Source organism: Melospiza melodia, unplaced genomic scaffold (genome assembly GCF_035770615.1).
Source record: "Melospiza melodia melodia isolate bMelMel2 unplaced genomic scaffold, bMelMel2.pri scaffold_48, whole genome shotgun sequence".
Classification (NCBI taxonomy): Eukaryota; Metazoa; Chordata; class Aves; order Passeriformes; family Passerellidae; genus Melospiza; species Melospiza melodia.
The window spans coordinates 2,824,924-2,849,903 of record NW_026948796.1 but is presented as its reverse complement, the minus strand read 5'-3'; the positions used below and the strand labels follow the sequence as shown (position 1 = coordinate 2,849,903).

Here is a 24,980-nt window from a genome sequence, read left to right as displayed (position 1 = left end):
TCTTCTTGCCTGCTCAGCCATGAAGACGCCGTCAGGATTCAGAGGAAGAAGTTGACACTGACCAGACAGAATCCTGTGTTTGAATAGAATTTATGCATCATGGATGAGGGGTATGAATATGCAACAGGTTATTGTTTTTAAGGGTTAATCCTCTGTTAACCCGTGTCCTTTCTTGGGCTTATTTTGCCCAGAAAAAGGTACTTGGACATCCATGACTCTTTGTTCTTCTTGTCTCATATTGTCCTAAAACTTAATTGTCCAAATTTTTATTATCCTAATTATATTAATCTTTTTATAACAATTTAATTACTACTAAAATTTGAAAATTTTAAAAAGAAGTGATTGGCGTTTTTCACACAGTATCTGACACAACATCCCATGTACCAATGTTTCTGGGGGAACCATTTACAACATGGGGGGGGGGGGTCACAGGATGTGAAAAACACCAATCACTTGTTTTTTAAAAATTTAAAAGTAATAAAATGGTTATAAAAATAGCAATATAATTAGAGTAATAATAATTTGGGTAATTTGGATTAAGACAATATGATACAATAGAAACAGAGTTACGGATGTCCGGGTACCTTTTCTGGGCAAAATAAGCCCAAAAAGAGACAGGGGTTAACAGAGGATTAACCCTTAAAAACAATAACCTGTTGCATATTCATACCCCTCATCCATGATGCATAAATTCCATTCAAACACAGGATTCTGTCTGGTCAGTGTCAGCTTCTTCCTCTGAATCCTGACGGCAACTTCATGGCTGAGCAGGCAAGAAGAAGTTCGTTTCTTCTGGTAAGAGAGCAATAAATTCTCTTTCTCTGAAAGATTTAGGTGTCCTGTGACTGCTATCTCGCTGCAAGTCCTTTCTTTAAAAAAGTATCTCACATAGCATGGTTTCTATTTGAACATTATGTTATACCCTAAAACTAGATTTAACCTACTACTTAAGAAAATTAATTGTAAAATACAAAGTTGTGTTTCGTGTCAAGTACAAACAGGCGATGTGTGTTGTTGTGAATGCGAAATGTGTAGACCCCGACAATGAGAGAGCTGTGAATTCTAATAATAACTGAAGAGAATAAAGCATAGAAAAAGGCCTTTAAACCTATTTATTGTTTGCAAATTAACCCTAGTTGATTTAAGAGCATTAGAATTAAAGTGCTAAAAATGTTGCTTTTTGCCTGCATTTAATCCATAAAGAGTTCTGCAATAATAACCTTTTGAAGTATAGTGTTAGAATATTACTTGTATCCTTGAAACTATAGCTTTAGAATATATATAAAAGAAATATGCTTATCTTACGCCTTATTGAAGCAGAGAAAAACAGCTTGAGAAAAGAAGATGAACATCACATCAAGAGTTTATAGTTTCGACCAAAAAGAAGCTAGACATCACTGTTATGAGATTTATAGTCTCTGCAATTAAAAGGTGAACACACATCTGAAGAGCTAGACCCCACCACATGAGATTCGTCTTTCTTCTTTCAGAAATGAAACCGTCACCATCTAGAGATACTCCTTTTGAGATACATCCTGAAAAACTAAGATCACAATAGTGTATAGAATCATGATGTAATAATTTAGAATAAAAATTGCTGATGAGTAAAAAAATTAGAAACAGAAACTGCTGAAAAATCTGATGAGTACCCCTATAAATACCTGTAACCCTCAATTATCGGTGTGCAGTTGGAGGGAAAACTTCCCCCACTGTACCCAGCGCTGTATTGCTCAAACTTTACCATATTAAATAATAAATTGATTGCTGCTTGAATATTAGCCTAGTCAAGCTTCTTATTCATAACATTAATACAGCATAACTTTCTGACAAAACACATATAATATTCATTCTAATATTCGCGAAAAGCCAATCATAAAATACGCATTTTTGCCACAGGAGGACTGGGCTCTCCCAGTTATTCCCTGTGCAGGCGTGACCCCCCCCTTCCCCTCAGAGCTCTCCCGCGCTGAGGGGCCGCTGCCGCTTCCCGCCCTTCGCGCCCGCCCTCAGCGGCCGCCGGGAGCTGGGGCCGCCCCGCCCGCCCTTTTATCGGAGCCATGGAGAAGGAAAACCGCTTTAAATTGTTCATGCCGCCGCGTCTGAGCGCTGGGCAGGTGTCTGCGGGCAGATCCCAGGTAAGTGCTCGGCCGCGGGGCCGCTGAGGGCGGCCCATATCACACCTTCTCCCCACCCCCCCTCCCCCGGCTGCCCCTTCGGGCTGTGCTGCTCTGGAGGCCGCGGCTGAGGAGGGGACGGGGGGAAAGCGCAGGGGCCCTTCTCCGGGGACACGGGGACAGTGCTGGGCCCGGGGAGTGCCCCGGCAGGGCCCCGAGCTGGAGCACACACACACCTGCCCCTTGCTCCCAAAGAGCCCCGAGCTGGAACACACACACACCTGCCCCTTGCCCCGGGATGGAGCACACACACACCTGCCCCTGTATAGGCCGGGACGGCTCCTGTGCTGGACTCATTTCTGTGTGTATGCCTAGTGTGGCACATGCACAGACATCTTTGGTTTGAATTTCAAAGACCTTTGTTGTTGTTATCTATCAAAACTGAAGGGAATCATCTTCTCAAGCATCCGCTCTGTGTTGTAAGTCCGTGTTTGATGTGGGTAATTCAGCCCAGAGAGCGAGCAGGGCTCTATCGCTGGCCGGGGTCTGTGTACAAATCACCAACGGGATGGGATTGCTGAGGAACTGACTTGAGCTGTTTTATTTTCCAGCATCAGTCTCATTACATGGTTATGACAGTGGGAAGATGCCAGCAGCTCACATCCCAGGCAGCTGACCAAGAACTTAATGTTACAACTTACTTTAAAAGTTTTTTGACCAGTCACACAAATCAAAAGCACATTGACAGTAGTTCAGTCCAAGCACTATAAGCACACGTACCTTTGGTTAAAACAATGCTTGCTTATTTTGAATACAATACCTGCTTTTAAGCCTTAAAGCAAAATGCACATAGCTCCATTATTAACCTTAAAACTTTCTAATATCTGGCTAGATAAACTTTTCTGTAACTTAGGGAGTTATTCTAGCCAAACATTAATACACAGACCATTGTTCTATTTGTCCTTACTTTTCTACTTTTTACATTATTTTTTCTGCTGACCTATCTCATGGCTACTGCTTGGCTCTAATCCCAGTTCTGCTGTCTCTGAGGCTGCCTTTTGCAGCTTTCTGAAACCCCTCTGATTTTATGGATTCCCACAGGCCCCACTCAGATGCTCGCACTGGCATTGGTGTCTTGGTCTCACTAGATCAGGTGTGCAGTGAAAATGTACTGTCCCCACACTGAGTTATTGGAATTCAACAAGTTATTTTTTCATGTCGAAGCTCCTAATGAAGTATTTTGAGATTAGGGATGAGATATTCTGACAGCAGATGAGTTGGCTGTTTACAGGATGAACTTCTGTGACTTCAAAACCTTGTAAAAGGATATTCTCATGCTGACACGTAATCAGATATGGTTTAGAAGTGCCCTTGGAAGTAAAGCAAAAAAGAAATATCAACTACTGGTCTTGAAAAAAGTAATTTGTCTCCCTGAGTCCTTTGCCATGCAGCAGTGCCCAGACAGGCAGGAGCTGCTGAGTTCCCTGCATTGAAAACTCCCCTTTGGCCACAGTCTATAAATCAAACTGCAGGACACCAACAGTTTGATCAACCACTGGGAAGTAAGAAGTGAGTTCCAAAGCCATTACCAATACCTTGGGCTTTGAAAATTGTAGGCAGCTGTTTTATTAATGATAAATTCTATTTTCACATCATCTGTAGGGATTTTTTTCTCTTGGATTTTACAATTCTTTTTTTACAAATCTACCCATAAGGAACTAATTTTTTAATTTGTGCAGGGTTTTAATAGATGTTCAGATGATGACTTTAAGCTGCCATTCGATGTGTGGAGCCGTGGCGAAATCACTGATTCAGGTACAACTGGAATGTTTGCCATGCACCTTCTTTAGATTTTTATATATTGTCAGGTTTTAATTTTCATGAGTAGTCTCACAGTTCCATATCTGTAACTGTTAAATACAGTTTCACTGTTACTTGTTTTAGAAATACATTGATCAAAATCTCTTCATGTTTCAGATACAATTTCACAGCAAGTGAAACTTTGCTCTGAAGTAGATGAAGAGGTGAGCTAAGTATCAACTCTGCCCATCTAATTAATTCCTTGGGGTCTTTTGAATTTGTTCCCAAACAGTGCCTAAAGCATTATTCAGTAGATATTTTAGGGCTAAAGGGAGTAGTCAAAAGGGAATAATGTTTTCTGTCTCCTGTTTAAAGCTGAATAACTTGGAGGAGATATTTGTGATTTAGTGAACATGCCTGGAAACAAATCTTTAAAAATTAGGGTGATTGCAATATTGTTGTTGTTTTTTTCTTTGTTTGAAGTGCCTGCGAAGTCTATGAGCTTTATTTAGAGTAAGATTTAAACACTTAAGTATCCTTGTGGAACTGGTTCTGAATATTCTGTTGAGGGGCAGAAGGGTTGAAGTCAGAGTATTCTTTGGAAAACTGAAGTAGATTATCCCAATTGCCTTGTCTGGCTTTATTTTATCTGTAAAACAATGAATTCAGTGGTTTCCTCAAGCACTGTATTCTTCTCACAGTGTCTTTACCAGCAGATCTCTGCTTTAGCACAATTCAGTACAGCTCATTTTTTTTTGCAATACCTTCTGTACTTTGCAGCTACAAAACACTGTTTGCTACCACAAAATAAAACACATTTCTTGTGCTCTTTCTGCTGATTTTCATATTCCTGACAACTTTTTGACTCTTTTAATCCTAAGCTATTAAAGTACCATCAGGACTGTAACAAAAGTGTGATGCAGCCAAAACAAGGATGGTGTTTGGGAGTGTTGTAAGTGAACCAAAGGGCCCTTAGGGCTTGTTTGTTGCTCTCCCTGCCTCGACCACTGGCCCAGCACTGCTTGTAGGGCACTTTCAAGGTGTTCTAAGGGCACAAGGGTGGTGCTTTTCCTTCCTGCTCTGTGTGTGAGCAGAGAACTGCTGGGACACTTGGATATTTATAAATCCCTGGGTCCAGATGGGGTCCATGCCAGGGTGATGAGGGAGCTGGCAGATGAGCTTGCCAAGCCTCTCTCCATCATTTATCAGGAGTTGTGGCTCACTGGTGGGGTTCCAGATGATTGAACACTGGCCAGTGTGACACCCATGTACAAAAAAGGTAGGAAGGAGGATCCTGGTAATTCCAGGCCAGTCAGCCTGGCCTCAGTAGCAGGTGAGATAATGGAGCAGTTCATACTGAGTGCTATCACACAGCACTCACAGCATGGCCAGGCTATCAGACCCAGCCAGCAGGGCTTTACCAAGGGTGGGTCATGTCTGACCAAGCTGGGCTCCTTCTGTGAGCAGGTGACCGCCTGGTGCATGCAGGAAAGGCTGTGGGCGTTGTGTATCTGGGCTCCAGCAAGGCCTTTGGCACTGTCTCCCACAGCACACTCCTGGAGAAGCTGCAGCCACGGCTGGGACAGGAGCACTCTGTGCTGGGCTCAGAACTGGCTGCATGGCCGGCCAGAGAGTGGTGGTGAATGGTGCTGCATCCAGCTAGCAGCCAGGCACCAGGGGTGTCCCTCAGGGCTCTGTGCTGGGACCAGTTCTGTTTAATATTTTTGTAGACTACATGGATGAGGGCATCAAGTCCAAGTAAATTTGCAGAGGACACTAAGCTGGGAGCTTGTGTTGATCTATTGGAAGGAAGGAGAGCTCTGCAGAAAGACTTAGATCAGTTGGATGGATGGGCAGAGTCCAGCAGCATGAAGTTTAATAAGTCCAAGTGCTGAGTTCCACATTTTGGCCACAAAAATCCCCTACAACGTTCCAACCTGGGGACAGTGTGGCTGGACAGTGCTCACGCAGAAAGGGCCCTGGGGGTGCTGGTGAATATCAGCCAGCAGTGTGCCCTGGTGGCCGAGAAGGCCAAGGGCTCCTGGCCCGGATCAGGAATGATGTGGCAGCAGGAGCAGTGAGGTCATTCTGCCCCTGTACTCGGCACTGCTGAGGCTGCACCTTGAGTGCTGTGTCCAGTTCTGGGCCCTCAGTTTAGGAAGGACGTTGAGATGCTGGAGCACATCCAGAGGAGGGCAACAAGGCTGGTGAGGGATTTGGAACACAAGCCCTGTGAGGAACGTCTGAAGGAGCTGGGCATGTTCAGCCTGGAGAAGAGGAGGCTTAGGGGTGACCTTATTGCTCTCTACAGCTTCCTGCAGGGAGGTTGGAGCCAGGTAGGGTCGGTCTCTTCCACAGGGCAGCACTGACAGAACCAGAGGACACAGTCTCAAGCTACAGCAGGGAAGGGATAGGTTGGATATTAGGAAAAAGATTTTCACCAAAAGAATAATAAAGCGCTGGAATGCTCTTCCCAGGGAGGTGATAGAATCACCATCTCTGGATGTGTTTAGAAAAAGACTGGACATGGCCCTTGGTGCTGTAGTTGAGGTGTCAGGGCATAGGTTGGACTCGATGATCTGAGAGGTCTCTTCCAACCTCATTATTCTGTGATTCTGTGATTCTGTGTGTGTCCATGGCAATATCACAGGTACTCTTGGGCAAAGTCTCTGAAGCTGCTTTTACTTAACTCAGCAGTGTCTGTCAGAAGGAGAGGACAGAAGTGGTGGGAAGAACCTACTAGAAGGAATTTTGGCTTCACTGATAATTCTGGCAAAACTTCTATTGATTTTGGTGGACTGAAGTTATCCATGTCTTTAGGCCCATCTATTTGGTGATGTCTGAAGGGGATTTGGGATAGTTCATTGTATTTGTTTCTCCTGTGTGCTTTGTAATGCCTTTTGATACATACATAGAGGATGCACAAAGATTTAAACTTGGACTCCTGATCATATCTAAGCTTATATCACCATCTGTGGAAAAATATTACTCTTGTGATGTTTCTAGGAGAGAAATATGTTATCTACAACAATATTAATTAGATATTAAATACTATAAATTGGATAGTATTTGAGATTAAATTGTGGAACTTGTTTTAATAGAATCCAGAAACAATGAATGAATTGTTCTCAAAACTCTACAAAGAGGCTGAGAAGATCAAGCAGTGGAAACTGACTGTGGAAACTGAACTAAACCAGAAAGAAAGAAAACTCCAAGAGAATAGAAAGATTATTGAAGCACAGAATAAAGCCATTCAAGAACTGCAGGCCAGTATTCTATAGTGTACATTGAATAGATGAAGTTCAGTGTTTCCTGATTCAGTATGACACTATTATTGATACAATTAAATATTAAAGACTGTTGCAGTTTGGTTTGTGCCTTGAGAAAGGGATTATTTTGAGAAGTTGCAGGCACCTGTCCTGTGTGAGTGTGTGTATGAAGAATATACCTGTAAGTATCTCATTTGCTGGTAAATTATTGTTCATTAATTACTGCATCTTTCATGAAAAAGATGACTCAGCATGTAATACCAGATAAAACCGACTTCTGTCTACTGATGCCCTAAATGACTTTTTCATGAGGGATTTGAGAAATCAAAGTGCATTTCTAATACATTTTTCAATAACAGTCTTTTTGCATTTGTTCCCTATGAAATCAGTTTGAAAATGGAAAACTCCATTTGAAACTGGAAGATGAGATATGTGAAAATAAAGATCTCTTGAAAGAGTAAGTAATAGAACCAAGTATATATTTTTGTGGTGGAAATAATCCATTTTCACATGGGCAGTTTTATGTAGCTGTTAAATATTGAAGGTCATTTCCATTGTTACTCCTTAGGTGCACAAAGTACTGTGCACTCCTGTGCAAACATGATATTTTTTCCTCCTTTAGAGCTGCTGCTTCGAGGCATCTGTGTAATCTGCTCAAGGAAACCTACACTCGTTTCACAGAGAAGACCAGCAAATGTAAATGCTTTTTTAGTTTTTATTTATCAGAGTAAATGTGCTTCTAGCTTGCTCTGAATTCACAAACAGAAGCAAGAAGAAGAAATTTCTCGTGCTGTTCAGAGAAGTTCTCCAGTTGAGATCGACTGGATGTGGCTCTCAGAATGAGAACTGAATTTTAAGTGGCTCACAAAATTGGAAGTGAAGCCCCAGGTCTAACAGACTTGTGGTTTGTAATGCTGAACGCAGAGGGCTTTTGAAGGCAGTGAGATTGTTTGCTGCAAGGTTGCCAGCCTGGGAGCTCTTTGGGTGCCCAAACAGTGCTCCAGGTTTGAGGCAGTGCCCACAGCCCCAACTGGCACTGGAGCCACTGCAGGGCAGGGCAGGGCTCCCCAAGGCTGCCCAGCCCATTGAAGCTTTGCAGTCCCAGCCACACTCTGGGAATATATTCAGACATAAGAAGTGACACTTCATGCCTGTTTTTAGGCAGTAGAATCTACTCTAAATTCCCAGCACTCTGGAACAAATTTCCAGAGCTGACATTTCCTGTTTTCAGCCATCACACATTTGTGGGGAAAAAAGGTCTTAACCCCAAGGTATAATGAGTAACTGGAATTCTTCTCATGAAACTGAACAAGCCAAGACAGTTGGATAACCTAATGAAGTTTAAATTCTTGAGGTTTTAAAACATGTTCTTCATTGGGAATTTTACTTTATATGCAATTTAGAATTTTACTAACTTGATTGTGGATACTTAAGAAGTGTCTGTTTCTTTTTTGTCTTAATTCTAGAAACACTAGAATAGTTGGAATACACTTAATTCTAGAAACACAGTGCATAGATGTACTGTTCTTTTTTGATACCTGTTTCTGTTACTGTTCTCTTTTTAATTGTTTTCTATCAATTACAAAAGTGAAAGGAAAGAAGGAAAATATGGACATGGAGTGTTGCAATTTTATGACAGATCTGTGGTTATAGATTACAGTTTATAAATACTAACAGTTTTGATACATTATGATTCAACAGCATTAATACTATAATAATTAATATGGTCACATAAGCTGATCCAGAATTACACTTTTCACAGAAAAAAATATCTTGGGAAGGAAATTTAAAAGCTGAGCTTGCTCAATGTTTCAATGAAATACACATTTTCCCTAGATTCTAAATTTTTTTAGATTGTAACTTTTGGCACCATGTTTCATAATGACTTATTTAATAAGAATGGAGCTGATAATTCCTTTTTTAATTCATTATGCTGATTAAGTATTATGACTTGGGCAGCTGGCATTCTTGTTCAAAAGAAAAACTTTCTCCTATGTTCTTGCTTTGATAGATGAACAGGAAAAGGAAGCAACAATACAATTGTATGAGGAACTTCACAGCAACGTAGAAGTAAGTGACCAAGCTTGATGAAAGGAATGTGAGTTATGTGAGATGAGCTGAGTGCCATGTTTATGTTGGGATACTGTTTGTATCCATCATGTGTGGGTATCATGTCATGTGTGATGCAGGAAGTTGGGTTTTCAATCCCTTTTCAAGAATTATTTTTGTGTTCTATCAAACACATTCAATGGAGAAGGTGCAGCAGTGTGTGGGATGTAGATCCCTGTGATCTGGGTGATGTGTGCTTAGTGCTGGGTCACTGACACAACTTCTGGCTTCTTTCTGGGCTCTGTTTCACCTCCCTGCTGGTTCCTCAGAATGGTTGAGGTGGGCAGCAGCCCCTGGAGAAGTTCCAGGGTTTCCAATATTGAACTTCAAATATTAAATTTTGCTTTTAGAGAATGACAGTGGCATTTGAAGAGCTTCGTGTGCAAGCAGAGAACGACAGACTGGAAATGAGTTTCAAATGTGAGAATTCTGTTTATTGAGTTTATGCAGCTGGCTCAGTTTTGTACTTCATAGCTTGTGTTACACACGCAGTGTCAGGGCAGGCAGATGTGAAGTGCTGGAATGGTGAGCAGCTCACACTGAGACACTGGGACCCTTCTTTTATTCATGCTGCCTTTGGTCACTGCCTGGCCACTTCTGTTGCTGTTCCACTGGGCCAAAGCTGGAACTTTATTTTTCAAACAGTCACTCAAAATTGAAGTTTCGTCTGTGAAGTACAGTCTAGAGATCAATATTTATTTCACATAGTTTGTTTATTTAAATGAGAATCCACTAGTGTATAGCTACAGAAACTTTAGCTAAATGCTCTCTCTCTGTATGTATAGCCTGCTATGTTCCTGTTTCATTTTCACATGGTCTTTTCTGTTTGTATTTTGATTATAAAATCAAACATTGCCTCAACAATTACTCTTGGAAAACAAATGGTAGAGCTGTAGAATTCCAAGCAATCTTAAAGTGGAAGTTGTATTGAACTTGGAGTATATTTCAGCTAGAATGTTAACTATGGATGTTACTGTATCTCCAAAGTAAAAGAAGAAGCGGAAAAAGTGGACAAGTTTGAGAAAGAATGCAGACTGGAAGTCAGCCAAAAGGAAAAGCAGGTTTGCTCATTTTACCATCTAATATGTCGAGCTTTATTGTGCCTAAAGGGGCAATGCAAGAGCCAAGAAGTGTTTCTGGGTATTAGTAAAAAAGACAAAATAATGTCTGAAGCTGCATTTAAGTCAAATTCTGCTAAGCTTAATGATGTTTCAGTACCTTTAGTCTACTGGAATTGATGGTTTGATTTTGAATTGGAGAACATTTTGTTTAGAGTGTGACTTGATCAATATTTGGCTAAGATTGTATCTAGCCAAATATTATCTATCTATCTATCTATCTATCTATCTATCTATCTATCTATCTATCTATCTATCTATCTATCTATCTATCTAATCTAACTTCAATGACAGCAAAATGTCTGCTTATCATAGCTGGGGTACAAATGAAAATTATTATCTGTCCCTTTTCCAGACTTCATGATGATATTTCTTGCATTTTTCTAGATTTCAGCTCTTACCATACAGAGAGATGAAAAAGATGATGTCATAAAAGACATCAAGGCTCAGCTGCAGACGTCAAAAAATAAGATTGCTGACTTAATGGAAGCAAAATGTAAGAGTTCTGCCTGCTGTATTTAAATGTAATTGTTTACAGAATTTCAATGTAGTTGTTTATGATTGTTTATTTATTATATGTAATTGTTTATTAGAAGCATAGGAAACAGGGCCATGATAGTCTTATTCTGTTGCTGGTTGGCAGCAGAATTTTGGGGCCTTGAAGGCCTTATTTTTGTTTGGAACAGGAGCTGCTCATGTGGGAGCAGGACTGGCAGGGCAGTTTTTAGGGTGAGTCAAGCAGTGAGAGCTTTTGAAAATTGCAAGGGGAAAATATGTTGCTTCAGTTTTGCAAATTTAAAGTCAGGTAGATGTCACTGAGGAAACTTACTTTTCAGAACTTACTTTTCAATATTTTAAGCCATCTATATTCAAATTTTATCTATCATTTTATAGTAGATGATGTCAGTACCATTGGTCTTTGTTACATTCTTCAAATGTATGTAATTTTCCATTTTTAGCAGCATTTTTTAGTAAATATCCTATTTTTAACAATATAAACTTTTTTTTTTGTTTAGTACATAATGAAGAAATGTTAAAGGAATCCCAGGTCAGTAAAGAACATTTGAAGGCAGAGCTGGAAGAGGCTAAAATTTCATTGCAAAAGGCAGAGGTACCCCTTACTTATAGCTTTACAGTAGAAATAGAATAGATGATCATTTGCATAAATAATTATGGATACTTTAGACACGAAACTGCTGTAGCTGTTTGTTGGAAAACATGTTTAGAAATGATATCATGTCTTGAAGGTTGCTCAGAAGAACTTGGAAACTGAATTCCAGACTACAGTGAAAACATTAATTCAGGTCACTGGAGAAAAGGAAGAGCAGGAGGAAGAATGTAAAAAAATGAAGGCTTTGCTTGCAGCCCTGACAGAGGAGTTTGAGACTTCTGTTGCCAATTTGAAAAGCTTGCTGCAAGAAGAGCAAAATAGGTAAATTAATGAGTTGAAATTCCAAGAGTGATCTTACAGGTTGCAGTCTATAACAAAACCAAGAACAATTGGAAATGAAGCTGAAATTTGGAGGTTTTTTTCACACAGTGGTCTAAATGCAGAGAATTTATGTAATTTTTTTTGTTTGTGATAGTTGATACTGTATAAAAAGTAAATTTTGCCCCCTTCAACTTGCATAATTCTGTCTTTAAAAAATACAGATTTCTGTAGATATATATTTGTTTACTTTTATGTCTACTGTTCTGAGGTTGTAAAACTGTAATTTGATGTGTGTTGCAGGCAGATAAATTATCTGCCTGTTAAAAGTTAAATGTTCTTAAAGTGCTTGTGGTAAGACTTTGTCTTATTGTCCTGTAAGTTTCAAATGCAGTGCTTTGTACTCTACATTTGGGATTTTTCATTTACCATTTTCCTAGATTAAAGAAATCTGAAGATGATTCAAAGCTGCTTACCTTGGAGCTCCAGAATAAATCTGCTGAACTGGGTAAGGCTTGTAGAAAGGCAGAAAATTAGCTGGGCAGTAATAAAAATGTTTTCTGCTCTTTTCTGGAAATGGACTGTCTCTAGTAGTTGAACAAATGATTTTACAGTACCTGTACCTGTCAGGAATGCCTGGATTTATTTTTACTCAGCTGATCCCTTTTCTTTGGGGGTCATTGGTACTGGCAGCAGCCAAAGGGCAGTGCTGTGCATAGCTCCAATAGTCAGACCACTCATGCATGAATTCCTCTGCAGGTCATTTTGGTTTGCAGCGCAGAGCAGCAGCACTGCAGGTGCCAGGAGTGACTTCTGCAGCAGAGATAAAACCCTCCCATGGAGGTTTCTGTGACCCTCCCCATGCTGGAAGTGGAATGATGCTGGCAGGGGTTCTCTTTAAATATCATCCATTTGATACCCTGTGGTTTCTAGGGATGTGCTCCTTAGTCCCCAGAGTAAGAGCTCTGCCTTGCTGTTGAGAACTTGTAAAAAATACCAGAATTGTGACTGTGCACACAGAAACCATCTGGAAGTTAGTAACAACTGGTTTCCTTTCTCATCATATCCATCTGATACCTTCAGCAGTTCAGATTTTTTCTGGAACAATGCAGGTGCATCAATACTTGGAGAATACTCCAGTCTTACAGTCCATGGTTTATTTGAAGCTATAATTGTGGAAAACATAATAGGCTCTAAATTTTATTTAGGATAAATATTTAGCTTCTCTTCAGATATAGATTTGCTAATGTCTGAATCATCTTTTCAAATCTACATTTAGATTAAGTCATAAATTAGCTTTTCATTTTCTTCACTTAATCCAACAAGTTTTGAGAACTGGGTATTGCAAAAGGGTAAATGTTTTATACTGCCTGCTAATAATGAAAAATTATTCCTGTTCCATTAATTTTACATTCCATGTGCTGTAGAAGAGATGACTAAAGTAAAATGTGATAAAGAAGTGCAACTTGAAGAGCTGTCAGAAACTCTGGTAAATGTTCATTTTATTAATCTCATGGCATTTGCTCTTCATATGAAATTCCTCTTGCTTTGTAAGTATCTTAAATGCCATAAATAAACACCATCTAGTCTACCTTAACATTTCTACTAAACTTTCTCACACACAATTTCAGTGTTTTCTTTTAAGAACTTCTTTATCGCCTCTGTTTTTCTTGTCTCCCATGCTTTTGGTTTTTCTTGTCTCTTGTGCTTTTGGTTTTCCTTCTCAAGGTTTTTGGTTATTTCTTCTTTGTTCATGCCCATTCAAATGCCACTCCCTCTGGATATAAAGTTTTCCCATTTTTTCTTCCTTCCAGGAAGGTAATTAGCTCTGGCCTCTGGGAACCCTTCTGTGCTGTGACACAGGCCCATTTTCTGTCACAGAAGTCTAAGCTATATGAAATACACTCTTAACAGAAGTTTATTTTCATTATGATTTTATATTTACAAGCCTAATAAGAATCCATATCAACTACAGTTAAGATAGTGTGAAATCAGGTGTGCATTTTACTGTGTCTGCTTGTTATAATCTGTGCATTGAGTGTTCTGAACTGAGTTTCACTCATTTTCTAAAATTGGCAAATTGGAGGACTTTGATTGAAGAAGAATCTTGAGGCTACTGTAGAAAATATGCAGAGAGAGAAAAATGGGGAGAGAGAAATGAAAATGCTCTCCAAATGAGAGAGGTCTGAAGCAGGGCAATAGTAACATGTTTTTAGAAATAGTAAAGTTGCACATCATGAACTTGTATACAAGTTTATACATAAGAAACAGCACCCAGAGCAGGGTCCCACCCTAATTTTGCAGCCCAGGTAATGAAACTCACAGCAGGGGACAGACATGAACAGCACTGGTGTCACAGTTCACTGTCTCATGCCACTTCCAGATCCCAGCAGAGACTGGAAAGATGCAATCTGGATAATCCATGGCATGGATGTTTTTTGGTTCTTCTGAAAGCCTTGTGCTCTTAGTTCATGTCTGATAACCTCCAGCAGTTGGAGTTTGCACATGGATACTCAAAACTCTTCCTTTTCATTTTGCAGAAAGAATTCCATGGTTTGAAAGCACAGCTGACAAGTACAGCTGAGAAGGAACAAGATTATTTAAAGCAGCTTGTGACTCTGAAAACAGATCTTGAACAAGAGGCGTATGACCATTTTGAAAATATAACATTGAATTAGTTTTGGTGTAATATAGAAGTTGCTTTAATCCACAGTGAAATGAACTATGATTGTTTTCTAATGGAAGTTTTGAACCACATATATGACATTATTTATATACTTACATTTCTAAATTCCCCTTTCTCTATTTATATGTATTCTATGGCATATGTAGTTGTTCCATATCTCTCTAACTTATTTAACAAGAAGAGAAAGTTTCTGAATTCATTGTTAATCTTGCTTTAAAATACATCATCTTCACTAACCATTATATTTATATAAAAGTTGACTCTGATTTTCTTTCCTTCTTCTGTCACCTTTTTACATCTCTCTGACTCTGCTGCAAAGCTTGTATTTGTAGATAAAGGCTTGGACTTCTTTCAGCATGGAATGACACTTGATAATGGGTATGTTTAATTTAAAAGGAGATTTCAAAATCCATCTTCTTATTCCTCTTGGCCATTTGGTTTAAATTAGGTTAAAGAATGAACAGCTAACAGTGTATCTCAGTAAGCTTTCACTAGAGAAAGAACAAACAGCACAAGAGAAAAATGCTGTGGCTGCAGAACTCAAGAAACTGCAAGAACAACAAGAGGCAAGTTGTAAACTTCCAGCTTTCTTGAAAGGACAATACTCAGTTTGACAAATGACTCAGTTTTGCAAATTAGATGATGAGCTGCAACATGACTTGGGTCTGTAGAGTACCTGAGCTACTTTTTGTATTTGAATTGGAAAGGAAGTGTATTTACACTTGTGAACAAGGCAGGTCTGTGTGCTTTGGATGGCTTTGAATTTTTTAAGAAGTCACTTTGAATTTTATTTCTTTGCTGACACATGGGTCTTTATTTAGGATAGTAAGAAAAAAGAAGACAATACAAAGCAGTTAGTTGAAAATCTAGAAGAGGCAAATAGCCAGCTAAGGCAAGTAAAAGCAAATATTATTAACTGATATTGTTAAAGGAAGTAGACTCAAATAGTTAGTTGTGTTCAAATGCTGCTTTCTGGGATTTTTTGATTAATGTTTTTCTAGATTATATAGCTAAACAGAAACTATTCAGAATTGCTGTTGGCCAAGTAGAAATTTTCTCAGATTAGAAATACCAGTTGCTGCAGATACAATGTTTGCCATCATTTTGTATTCCATAGTAAGAGCTGTCTTGTTTTGCATTAGACATCTCAGGTGTGAAGGAAATTCAAATGGAAGTTGAAGGTTATGGATGAAATGTGACAAGGCAAAACTGGATCAGAGTTACTCTCTGTATCCCCAGTTCAATAGGCAGCTCCCATGTTTCACAGCTGCATTGCAATAGTCCAGGTCAGGATGTATTTTCCTTGGGTTCCTGGAACATCTTTTCCTACTTAAAAGAAGTATGGACAGTTCACATATTGACTTACTGGGCCTGTCGCTGCATTTCAAGAACATTTTCATTGAGCAGCTTATGAAGTTCCCATCAACATTAGCAGCTCTTTTTAGAAAATAAAACATGGGTTTATTAGAAGTACTGAAAACAAGTTAAAGGCAATATGTAAATATATACTAATGTTTGTTAATTTGGTACTTAGAAATGAACTGGAGTCTTTGAAGGAGAAAATGGCAAAGACAGGTGAAGAGATGAAAAGTACACTGGATGAAAGAGAAGAAAATGTATGTCCTGTGTCATGAAAATATCTTACAGAACCTGCAGGGCAGCATTCAATGTAAAATCTTTGTTGGGATTTTTTCTGAAGAGCTCTGCCTGGGGTATGTGATCTCTGCCAGAGGTTTCTTCTTTCCCAGCTGCTGCCAGCTGTGCCATTGTGTGTCCACATGTGAGCCCTGGTATTTCAAAAGACAAGCACAGTCACTGGGATGTTCACTCTTTGCTGGAAGTTTAATATTGAAGATTTGTTTGTTTTCAGGCAAACAGAGAACCTGTTTTTCTGTTTTTTATATACCCACTCAGTGATGGATGGGCTCTGGATTAGCTTTTTATATGTATTGTGAGTTTGAGCTTAAATAGATACAAACATTTTTACTTTCTTTCTATTGGTTCAAAGCAACCTGGGGTTTTTAGCATTAGAATGGATTTCAAAATTTCATTGTAAAAGCCTAATATTTACAATTTTAATTTCAGGTTAAGAGAACTGAAAATGAAATTTCAAGAAAGGAAAAGCCATTGAAGATTGTAGAAAATAATTGGGAAAATTCATTTTTTCATTGATGTAGGGAACTTCATACCAAGTGCATTTTTTAAATTGTGAAAATGCTGGGGGTTTTTTTCTTCTTCTTTCTTAATTCCATAACCACTAAGGAACTGGTTCACTGCTGTTAATTAACATCTTGTGGTACTTTATGGCTAAAACTCTGATTATTCTAACATGTCAGCTGGTGTTTCAGTCCCATTGGAACAAACCAGACTGGTGCAAGGGCAGATTTGAGAACATTTACAGGAATTGCTCACATAGGGAGTCATTTGTTGAACTTACTAATTCACGCCTGAAATATCTCTTTCAGATGAATAATCTGAAGAAACAGGTGGAAAATAAAACCAAATGCATGGAAGAGTTGCAACAGGAGGTGTGTAGAGATTTTAAATGTCACAAATACATAAACACATTATACTTTGGGTTGCCTTTTCAGCAGGTTTGTGTCTGCTGTGATGTCTTTAGATACACCTATGTAATTTAAAAATTCTCCTTTTTTATCCTAACCCTGAGCAAACTAGGGAGTCAGCTTTGGAATCACTTGATTTGTGTAATGAGCCTTAATTTGAAAAAAGCAATTACAAAAATAATATCTTTAATAAACTTCTACTCTTTTTCATTTAGTGCATAGTGTTATTTATGTACTTGTATGAGTATCTCAGTTATCACTAGTAGAAAAGAATTCTGCACTAGCACAAATTGTATAAACTTCAGTGTAAAAATAAATAACTTGTATTTTTGGTCATGACATCTTCACACCTTCTGTCAGCAGCATCTTAGTTTTAATTCCCATTCTGCTCCTCATTTGTTATTCCCTGCTGCTGCTCAGGAGGAGCCTTTCCTAAGGTCATGAAGAAACAGTAATTATCACAGAAATTAGCTGAACATTCATTTGTTTGAAGAATTGTTCTGGAACCTGAGCTGCACAACAGAGAGTTATTTGCCTGATGAAAGCTGGAATTTCTTGATGCAGTTAAACCATGACATAATTCTGTGAACTTATTAAGATACAGTGCTTGTTTCATTTTATTTCAACAGAATAAGGTGCTGAAAAAGAAAATTACTGCAGAAAGCAAGAAAAGCAACACTTATGAAGGGAAGGTAGGTTTAAATAACATCATGTAGAAGATGAGGTGAGTGTTTTAAGTCCCAGTGTAAGTAATGATAATACTTGTTAAATACATTCTGAGCTGGTTTATGGATCTGGGATATAGACTTTGCAGGAATGAGCTCATAGTTTTTAGAAGATGGTTCCATTTTAATCATTGGGCACTGACTATTGGACATTTAAGAGATGGATTCAAATTGCAGTTATGATGCTTCTAATCTGTTCCTTACTTTTTTTTTCTTTTGTTGATAGTGGACTGAACAGGGTTCAGCAACCTCATTGTAACAGAAAAGCATTTAAAAGACATATATATACATATATATATATATATTACTCTTTTTAGTCTGTTCTTTAAATGTGTTCTGCAGTGGCAATCCCTCTGATGGGAATATTGTGTCCAGCTTTGGGTACTGCACTTGAAGAAAAGTGGAGTTTTTTGAGGCTATTCATATGATAAACTTAAAAGGAAAAACTGTAATCAAAATGCACAGCTGGGAGGAAAATGTACCATAAAACCTGTGAAAATCTGATACAGATTTACAAGAGAGAAGAAACAAACATCTGTGTTTGTTTTTTCCTGAGGCATTCAAAGCATTTAGGGTGACTGCTTAGGGCAGTCTTCCCCATTGTGCTGTTGCCATTGTTCCTTTGAGTATTTTCTAACTCACTTCAGGCCAAAGTTCAACTCTTTATTAAAAAAAAAAAACCTGAACTTTTAAATAGGAAACACTTGAATCATACCTGAAAAGTAACAGTGTTTGTGCTCAAAAATAACAGGTAAGAAAAAATCATCAACATAGTAATTACTAAACAAATAACAGCAGCAATTCTGCATTCTCCAAAGGTGAATAAATTGCAGTTAGAGATGGAAAATATGAACAAGCAACATAAGGAAGAAGTTGACATCTATAAAAAAGACATAGAAACAAGAAAAGTAAATGAAAATAAACTTCGTGAAGAGGTGAGAGGTGTTAATTTTTACTGCAATTTATTTTTTTAATTTAAAATGTTTTTATGAAGATTTATTGGCCAGACTCCTTGCTCATATTTAAGTCTTATTAAGATAAATGGAACTTGTTGTGAATCCCTGTGAACAAAGCTTTAGTACTGTTAGGTGCTTAGGTTGAAGTATTTGAATATGTCTTTGAAAATGAGAACTCAATTAAAAATTCTTTCTTTCAAGATATAGTTCAAAGAAATTCCACCCTTGGTATAAAGTCAGCCCAGTTAAATTAGATTATAACTTCTCCCACATTAGTATTTTTCTGCCCACACATTTTTTGATGGCAATGCTAAGAAATGTTAGGGCAGAGTGCTTGAAATGGCATTTTGGTTTGGAGTGAGCTTGCCTGCCATGGCTGTACCTTTGATCTTGCCCATGTAAACAATCTGCAGAAAAGATGAGGCATTTGAAAGGGATCTTAAAAGCAAATAAAGCCCAAGTGGGACTGCAAACTTTGTACCCACAGGGGGAAGAAGAAATTAAGATTTAAAAAAAAATATATTGTTATGTTGATGAATGAAATGCAATTTATTACTGACAGGTAGAAAAGATGAGGTTGCTTTGTGATGAAACTGCAATGATACAGAGAGAAACTGATGCCAGATGTCAGCACAAGATAACTGAGATGGTGGCACTGATGGAAAAGCACAAGGTCAGAGATTTTCCTGCTTGCTGTGGTTTGCAATGTGTGATACCATGTCAATACCATGTTTATAACTTGTGACACCACATAAATGACCTTTCAAAAGCAGAAACAGGCCTGAGTCTGGGAAAAGGAAGCTGAACACATGCTGGACTTTGCATCATCTAAAATCAAATTCATTGAAGATTTTGAAAAGATTCCTATGGGCAGATAATTCCGGTCATCTAAACTTCTGGGATTTTTAGATTTTTTTTCAATTCAGGCTTCCTTTGATACCATGTGAATGCAATATTTTTCAGTATCAGTTTGGCCTCTTTCTCAGAGGTTACCTAGTGACTGTCAGCAGTTTAGCTTGACACATTTTAGTTTACCTTTCTATTCCTCATTTTGCAATATCTTTAGCAGATACATTAATAAAGATGGCACAGCTGGCTCTTAGTGCTGAGCACATGTTGCTGCACAGAAAAAAAGCACTCTCTGCCAGTCCACAAAATAATATTTGAATTGAGCATTTTCTGTTTTACAGTTTGTGCAGAAGCATCAACGAATCTTTTCTTTCTGAATCTTAAGAGCCTGGTTTGAAAAAATGATGTTTTAAGACTGGATAACTCTATAATTGTAACATTTAGTCACATGTTTTGAGTTTGTTGTTGGTTTGGTTTTTTTACCACAGAATGAATATGATAAATTGGTTGAAGAAAAAGATGCAGAGTTAAAAGTATACAAAATGAAACAGCAAAAGCAGATATCATCAGAAAGAGCACTGGTAAGGAGCACTTTGCAATGGTCAATAATTGAGTGAAGGGGCTGATGTCCTTGTGGAGTGGTTTTATACTGGCTAAGTGCCAGGCACACACAAAAAAAACATTCACTCATTTTTCTCTGCTGTAGTTGAGCAGTGGAGGGGAAAGAAAAATTCAGGGACTGAGTTGAGATAAAGATTAGGAGAAAAACACTTTGAGGGTAAAGCAGATTCAAACTTAAATAGTATAAAAAAATATTATTAATAGAATTAAAAGTGAGTAATGAGAATTAAAATAAACCTTTAAAACACTTTTTTTTCCAATCCCTCCCTCTTGCCCACCCACAGCACAGAGAGACAAAAGATGTGATCTTCAGTCAGTGTGTGACTTCTAAAAATCTTTTTTCAGTTTGCTTCAAAAGTTTCTTTTCCTACTGTGCTCTGGGGTCTTTCCCACCAGAGACAGTTCTCTGGGAACTTTTCCAGTGTGGTTTGAATTTTTACCAGTAGCAATCCCACCCAACCTGCTGCACCAGATCTTATTCTGGGCACTAAAAACTCAAAATGTTTCTAAAAAGAAATTGGAGTAGCAGTGTGTTTGTGTCTGCTCCTCCAGGTAGTGGGTCATGTTCTGACTCCCCACTTTGAATAGGAAACTTTTGTTTTAAATATTTAGATTGTGCCCTCTCACCCCTGTTCTCCCAAGGGTTTTAAGGTATTACCTTGAACAGTTCTGATCAAGTACCTGTTTCTAACAGTGCTTCAGTCTTTTTTAAACAAGCTAAAGCAAAGCTTCAAGTATAGGGCTGAAAAGCAAATAGAATTATCTTGTGTACCTAATGAGTGTCCCTGTTAATTAGTCCCTGTCTCACTTGGGACTGTTTTCCTTTTTCTGGGCTGTGCATAGTTAACCCTGTCCTCTATTTAATGGTTTGTAGGAAAATGAGCTGTCATGTTTGAAAAAGGAACTGTCCTCCCTTAAGGAACAACTGAAAGCAGAAATGGAAGAAAAGGTGGAGTTTTTTATTCCCTGAGCAGTGGGGGTGAGAGGTGTGGCCTGGACTTGTGCTGTGGGAAGAGCTGGATTAGAAATGAAACTGAACAGAAAAATAGTGACTTTGGAATGCTGGGGTTGTGCTAAATCTGGTCATATTTTTGTGTGAACTTTGTAGCAATCTGTGATTATAGACTGTGCTCTGTCATTACACCAAGAACATTTTTAACAACTTAAATCAAATAAATATTTCCTTGCTGTCACATAACTCTTTTGTAGGAGAATTTCGTAAAAGAGCACTCTGGCAGTATGATTCCTGAAAGTGAAAAGAAACACAAGGTAACTTGAACTTTTTAATTGCTTTTAGAATTTGGGAGTGTTTATATGTGTAGAATCAATTGAAATGCCATGACAATTTATTTGCATTCAACCAAAGACATTGGAATGCTTTTGACTTCAAACTTTTTAAATTATAGAAAATACAGACTTATGTTCCTGGTACTCCTAAACCTTGTTTAGATCTATACAGTGAATCTATTCATGTAAAAAATAGAAAGTCTCCAAATTATATTCCTAAAATTAAAAAGATAAAAGTAAAAATAAAAAATGTGTTCTTCTGAACAGGAAGCCCCTTGGGCAGTCCAACATTGAAGTTTTGTAACTCCTAACAGTGAATTTTTCTTGTTGCATTTTTCTGCCTGTATTTCTTACTTCTCTGTAGATGATTTTTTTTTCCCCTGGGATAAGAAGGGATTTTAAAGGGTCACACCATTCCATGGAGATATTAGACAGCAGTTTCTGAAAGGGCTCCCAGTGTGTAATTTTTCTTGCTCAGTTGTTGATTTTTTTATGTCTCTACAATTGTTTTACTTAGTATTAAAAGTGTCCATTTGTAAAGGCACTTTTCCTCTATGGAAGAGAAAAAAGCTGATATAGCTGTAAAAATGGTCAAAGTATCAAAGTAGTCCTGACTGCAGAACTCACCCTTCTTCCTGTCAGGAGTTCACTTGTGGTTTTCACATTGGAACAATGGAATCCAGCACCATTTTGATGTTATCTGTCAAAAAAAGGGTTGCACTGGACCATTCAATGCTTCTCAGTTTAACTTCTAATGAAAAAACTATTTTAAGTAACACCAATCTTGATATAGCTATCAGTCTTTCTCTGGAAGCCTTTTCCTGCAGTTTTGTTTGTTCCCATTTTCTTTGATGTTTGATAGAGTCCAATGGAGTGGCTACAGTTCAGAATAACCTAAATTTCTGCAGATAAGCATGGAGAACTTAAATACAATGTGCCATGAAACTCAGCTCTTCCATAGCTTCCCCTTCATTCTCCTCATTTGGCAACAAAAATAGTATAAAAAATGATATTTATACCCCACCCCACTTTGTTTGGATCTTTGCTTCATGTTTGGATGGAAAGATCAGAGTTCCACCATTTCTCTCAGGTGAATTCTTGGACACTCAGACTGTAAACTGGGTCCTGAGTTTGGCTTTAGATTCCATACTTACCCCATAAAATATAATCTAAAAAAGAGAAACATTTTCTTTCCCAGACATATGTTATAAAGACTCCTCCAAGGGATAAAATGCAGAGTGGAAGAAGCACAAACCTGCCTGCAGAGCAGAGCAGCAGGAAAAAGCAGAAAGTGCTTGTGCAGCTGGACACTCAGTCAGACAGCTCTGAGCACACTGACCTCCTGGTAAGAGCCAGAGAACAAATCATGTGCTGAGCAGCTCTTTGTGCTCACTGCTGGGGCTGAGAATGGAAATAAAGAGTTTGGGCTTCCACATTCAAGCCAATATTTATGTGTATATTTTTAATTTATTGGTTCTTTCTGGAATTGTAGTTGTATGTACATAATTAACATTCTTTTTATGGAACTGTTAAGCCTCATAATGACATCTTAACTTTTTTTTTCATAGTTTAATATCCTTAGGGGGAAAGAAAAAGTATTTTTAATATAGTGTGACTAAGTAACTTTCAATTTAACTTTTAACTTTTAATTTAATAGAGCATAGTCTCGGAAGAAGAAATATTTAAAAGTTTGTGCAAAGATTATCCACAAGCTTCACAATTACATTCCACAGCACCAAAAAAGGTATGTTAGCCTTTCCTAAGATTAAACCAAGCAGTTAATCAGATTGTTAACAGAAACTAAAGGATGGCTTTATTTTCCTTCCCAGAGCCCAGCTCCATGCAGTGTGAAATCTCCAGGCTCTGCTCTGAAACTCAAAACCATGAGGAGAATGCGCGAGGCAGGCTGGACTGCACTCTCCAAAATGGACAGGAAAAGGAAAATTAAAGATGCTGTAAAGCTCTTTGCTTAAAATGCAGAAATATCCAGTGCCCTGGCATTGCTTGCAGGGCTGTTTTTCTCTCAGAGTTAGTGATTTGTTGCATTTTTCTGTCATACTCAGTGTGTTTAATACTATGTTAATTCCTTTACACAAATAAACTTAAGAGATCCATAACTGCAACCCCTGCAGAGCATTTTCCACCTTTCCTCCCTTGTGCTTCAAAATGTTGGGAAAAAAATTGGCCAGTTTTAAATTTGGAAATAAATAGAACTACATAGGAAGTTGTTTCAAGGCTGTTTCTAGCATTAGAAATTCTAGTTTTAAATAACTTCTGTTCTTTTACATTTACTCTGTTTCTCTTAACACATAAATACTTAGTGGAGAAAATGTAGCTGTTAAATGAATGTTCTTTTACTGAAGTCCACTTGCTTTTTCCTGCATTTTAATGGCTGTTAGACCGGTCTTTTAGATTTTTTTATTTTCAGTATGTTAAAATGGTTTTGAAACTTCTACAATTTCAGTAGAATTACTTGTATTTAAAAAGATTTCAGCTTCATAAGGAGTAAAATATGCATGTTATAAGATTGTGAAGACAATGTTAAGATGCCATTAAATTGTTTATCTGAAATATAAAGTGTGGGACTATTTGTTGTTGCTTTACATATTTGAACACAGACAGAAATCACCCACTGGGCCTTCCTAGGGACCAGCACAAGTACAAGGATAGTTTAGAACATCTATTTCTGTATTAATCCTTGATTAATCTTGGTTTCACAACAATGACAAACCCTACTTCAGAGCCTAGACATAACAAGAAAACTACAAGTACATCTTAAAATATCATGAAAAATCAAAAATCCCAAATGCAGCTGAAGTGGGAAGCAAAACATATTTGTTTTATTATTTTTGTGTTGTCTTAGGGATAGGCCAGTAGTTTGGGTTCCTCATGTTGAGCTGTTGAGCAGTGATGCAAATGAGATTTGTTATTGTATGTAGCTAACAAATATTGTGCAAAGACCTGGAAGAATATGCTGTGCTTTCCCCATGAGCACCTGAAAGTGAAAAATGAGAAGTTTGTACTGCCCACTTCTAGACTCAAACAGTAACTAATCAGTTAGAGCCTTGGTATTTTTTAGGGACATGAATCCATGGTGTATCACATAATTCTCCTGATCCTGTGAGTGTGTCCTGTGAGGTGCTATGTCAATCACCTGAAAAAGTACAAAAATATTGCCAGCAACACTGCACAAAGCTTGCAGGAAGTGCAAACAGCAGGGAAGGGTGTAAAATCACACCTGCCCCTTTCTGTGCCTGTTTTCATTAATGGATGAGGGTGCCCTGCTTGTGGCCATGGCAGCAGTGCACAGCTCCATCTCTCCTGTCTCTCTCTCTGGCCTCAGGCCCAGTTCCCTGGAGCACCCATGGGAGAGAATCCAGGGAGTGAAAGAGACAAAGGGCCCAAACTCCTGGGCTCAGACACAGACAGGTCCATGGGGGAAGGAAAAGCTGT

General features: G+C 38.3%; 1 protein-coding gene across 1 annotated transcript; it reads left to right on the top strand.

Moving 5' to 3' along the window:
- Positions 1-2,057: 2,057 nt before the first annotated feature.
- Positions 2,058-24,072, top strand: LOC134413728 (synaptonemal complex protein 1-like). Its single transcript, XM_063147761.1, is given in 31 exon segments — positions 2,058-2,135; positions 3,854-3,929; positions 4,092-4,138; positions 7,016-7,180; positions 7,573-7,640; positions 7,806-7,879; positions 9,195-9,253; positions 9,643-9,712; positions 10,280-10,353; positions 10,798-10,906; positions 11,427-11,521; positions 11,658-11,842; positions 12,280-12,347; positions 13,267-13,347; positions 13,929-13,997; positions 14,000-14,022; positions 14,380-14,483; positions 14,974-15,091; positions 15,347-15,417; positions 16,060-16,141; positions 16,611-16,671; positions 16,989-17,053; positions 17,719-17,781; positions 18,633-18,749; positions 19,333-19,443; positions 20,108-20,200; positions 21,115-21,189; positions 21,450-21,509; positions 22,726-22,872; positions 23,185-23,271; positions 23,357-24,072. Coding segments are annotated over 31 exon segments (2,739 nt in total). The 3' UTR covers positions 23,501-24,072.
- The last annotated feature ends 908 nt before the right edge of the window (positions 24,073-24,980 follow it).